Consider the following 3,325-nt stretch of genomic DNA (forward strand, 5'->3'; position numbering starts at 1 on the left):
CGTTCATCCAGTTATGATCAATTTTTGTCAAAAATCTACAAAAAAATTGGTGTTGATAGCTCCCGATTTTCATTGAATGTTTCTGCAAAACATTCGTGCCAATACCTAGGGCGAATTAAGGAAACACTGATACCAATAAAGGATGACGATACATTGTCATTCTTTACTGATCCTACAGCTGGGTTTCCACTAATGGAAATATTCGTCGAAACGGTGAAAATCGAGCACGAAGATGCTCCACAAATTGGCCGAGGTTGGGGAGCTTTCGATTCCCGGCAGTTGGTGGATGACAACTCACAAATGAGCTTTCGATTCCCGGCAGTTGGTGGATGACAACTCACAAATGAGTCAACAGTGGGGGGAATACATGGCGCTGTTATCGAGCCAAGGATTTCCGTCATCCTCCAACTATGAAAATTTCACAGGTACCTATAACTCTAATTTCGATGCAGGTACTTCTAACCCCGATTTTGGTGCTGGCACATCAAATTATGATACAGATTGTTATACTCCGAATGTGGTGTCTGTCACACAAGGGCTCGATAATATTGAACTTAATTACACAGAGCCCACCCACTCACATACTCCATCCACCTCCCATTTTATACCAACTTCTGCAAACCACATTGCCGAGCCAGAAGACCTTATTGCGGACAGCCTGGCTAATGAATCAGATGCAGCTTCCGAACCGGATGAAGTGGATTATCCAATTCCACCTGAGGATGGAATAGAAGATGTTGACATAAATGTTGTCGCCGAAAATGTTGCACAAGGTACGTCAACATCCACTCAGCCGGTTACGCATTTTACCGCTCCATACCATTTTTTGAACAAACATTCCCGAAGGTACCAGTGGATTCCATTGATGTACCGAACTTAAGGTATGCAAAATTTTATGACAAAAACGAAGGCAGACTTGATGTGGGAATGCTTTTCAAAAATAAAGAAGCTTTAATCGAGGCGGTGAAAGATCACTCAATACGATATGCCCGCGCGAGTATTGGGTACCTGAGAGTTCAAAGACCAAGTGGAAAGTATTGTGTAGGCATACCACCAAAGGTATATATATATATATATTTGTCGTATATGTCTAAGCATACAAAATTATTCGACTGATTTGTGTTTATTTTTTGCAGCTATGCGGTGTAGATGGGAGCTGCGAGGCATTTACAAACCAAAAATGGGAAGGTGGACAATAACAAAATACGGAGGGGACCATATATGTATATTGAATCAAGTGTCCCTCGAACACGGTAATTTAGATAGAGTATATGTTGCTTCTTTATTGTTAGGACATGTAAAATGCAACCCGTCGTACGGAATCAAGCATGTCATCCAGACTGTGAAAGACCATACCGGATACGATATAGCATATCAAAAGGCATGGTACAGTTTGAAAATGGCACGTGAGATGGTTTATGACACATGGGAGAGCTCCGTTCAAAAGCTACCCAAATACTTGGGAGTTCTCCAAAAATATAATCCAGGAACGATTGTTGAATGGCAACATAAAGCCCGCGACACATCAACCGGTGCATATGTGATAGGGTACGTATTCTAGGCGTTCAAGCCGTGCATTGAAGGGTTCCAACACTGTCGCAACCTTATCAGTGTAGATGGGACCCATCTATACACAAAGTACAAGCACAAGATGTTGATTGCTGCTGCCATGGATGGAAATCAACAGGTACTTCCTCTTGCTTTTGCTGTTGTCGATGAAGAATCACTTTTATCTTGGAAGTGATTTCTTAGACAGTTGAGCAGACACATTATACGAGGGCGACGGGGTATCTGCCTTATTTCTGACCGCCATGCTGGTATCACAAGAGCTGTACGTGAATGTCCGGATTTCGTGCCACCTAACGGCGTGCACCGATATTGCTTGCGGCACGTGTGTTCCAATTTCAACAGTAAATACAAAAATGTCGTGTTGAAGGATCTTTGTTGGAGAGCTGGCTCTGAATATCAGATCAGAAAATTCAATCGCACTATGGAGGAGATAAAGAAACAGTCCCTCGAGGCGTTTCAGTGGTTAGATAGGATCAACAAGGAAAAATGGACAGCATCACATGACGGTGGATGGCGATGCGGAATTCTGACGACAAATATGTCGGAATGCATAAATGGAGTATTGAAAGGGGCTCGCCGCCTACCGTTGACAGCAATTGCTGAGATGACGTTTCAGCGAAGTGTCCATTATTTCCGTGAGAGGTTAGCAAGAAGTACTGTAATGTTGACCAACAACCAACTGTGGACGGATTTTGCATATAAGATGTTCACACGTTGGCATCAAAATTCTGTTGAACATACCGTCACCAAATTCCATCAGTTCCAACAGTCCGCCTCGGTTGTTACAAGACGTCACGGTGGACATGGAGTCAACACCCATGTTGTCAAAATTGCGAACCGAGAATGTTCTTGCGGCAAATGGACTCAATTTGGTATACCTTGCAGTCACGCTCAAAAGGTATGCGCTGCATTCATGATTAATGCTGCATCAATGGTGAAGGATTATTACGATATAATGACTTATAAGAATACATATTCTAAGTCATTTGAACCTGTACATTCCGAAGATTATTGGGATGTACCGGGATTTGAGTTGGTCCACGATCCTACTATTCGCATCTCTTCGCGCCCTGGGCGAAATCAACCAACACGTATTCACAACGAGATGGATTGGGCGCAAAGGCGTGCACGACAACAAGCACAACAAAGAAATTCTTCAACACAATCGGATGTGCCAGTACCGGGTAGCCAGGATTAATTGTATATTTTTTGTCATGTTTGTGTTATTATTTTAAAAAAAATTATAATAAAATAATATTTTTTTATAATAAAAAAATAATTAACTCATATTGCTTCATTTTAAAAAGTATAGGGGGATAAATTGTTATATTTTTTTTATAGGAGGGTAACATATTCATTTTCAAAATCAGGGGATAAATTATTATTCACCCCTTTTTATTATAATAGGATCAAGAAACAAATTCATAGAATGATGGAAATAAACTTGATATATATAAATAAGTTTAAAATTTTATGATAGTTTTTGTCTAATTAAACAAAATTATTAGAGATCAAATAAGTAACAGATCAAAATTGATAAATAAAATTGCATGAATACAAAATTAATGAGAGATTTTATTGATTAAATAAATATTTAAGGGTCTTTTTGACAATAAATATTTAGTCACCCAAATTAATTATTTTCTAGGTTAGATTTTTAAGAAATAGTATAGATAGATAGATTGATATCTGAAAAAAAATAATTGACTTTCTGTTTTTGGTTTATTAAATTGTAAATATTTAATTATATATACTT

At 38.9% G+C, this 3,325-nt stretch overlaps 1 protein-coding gene across 1 annotated transcript; it reads left to right on the forward strand.

The window, feature by feature from the left end:
- Window positions 1-367: 367 nt before the first annotated feature.
- LOC110011327 lies at window positions 368-2,772 on the forward strand. Its single transcript, XM_020691291.1, has 3 exons — window positions 368-773; window positions 1,293-1,548; window positions 1,753-2,772. The coding sequence occupies exons 1-3, from the start codon at window positions 368-370 to the stop codon at window positions 2,765-2,767; spliced, it is 1,677 nt and encodes a 558-aa protein (XP_020546950.1). The 3' UTR covers window positions 2,768-2,772.
- Window positions 2,773-3,325: the final 553 nt, after the last annotated feature.

This window comes from Sesamum indicum, unplaced genomic scaffold (genome assembly GCF_000512975.1).
Source record: "Sesamum indicum cultivar Zhongzhi No. 13 unplaced genomic scaffold, S_indicum_v1.0 scaffold00148, whole genome shotgun sequence".
Taxonomy (NCBI): domain Eukaryota; kingdom Viridiplantae; phylum Streptophyta; class Magnoliopsida; order Lamiales; family Pedaliaceae; genus Sesamum; species Sesamum indicum.

Coding starts and splice junctions, on each gene's coding strand:
- LOC110011327 (XM_020691291.1), top strand. CDS start 368: ATGGCGCTGTTATCGAGCCAAGGATTTCCGTCATCCTCCAACTATGAA. Junction 774..1,292: donor CGCCGAAAATGTTGCACAAG/GTACGTCAACAT, acceptor CTTTATTGTTAG/GACATGTAAAATGCAACCCG. Junction 1,549..1,752: donor ACCGGTGCATATGTGATAGG/GTACGTATTCTA, acceptor GTGATTTCTTAG/ACAGTTGAGCAGACACATTA.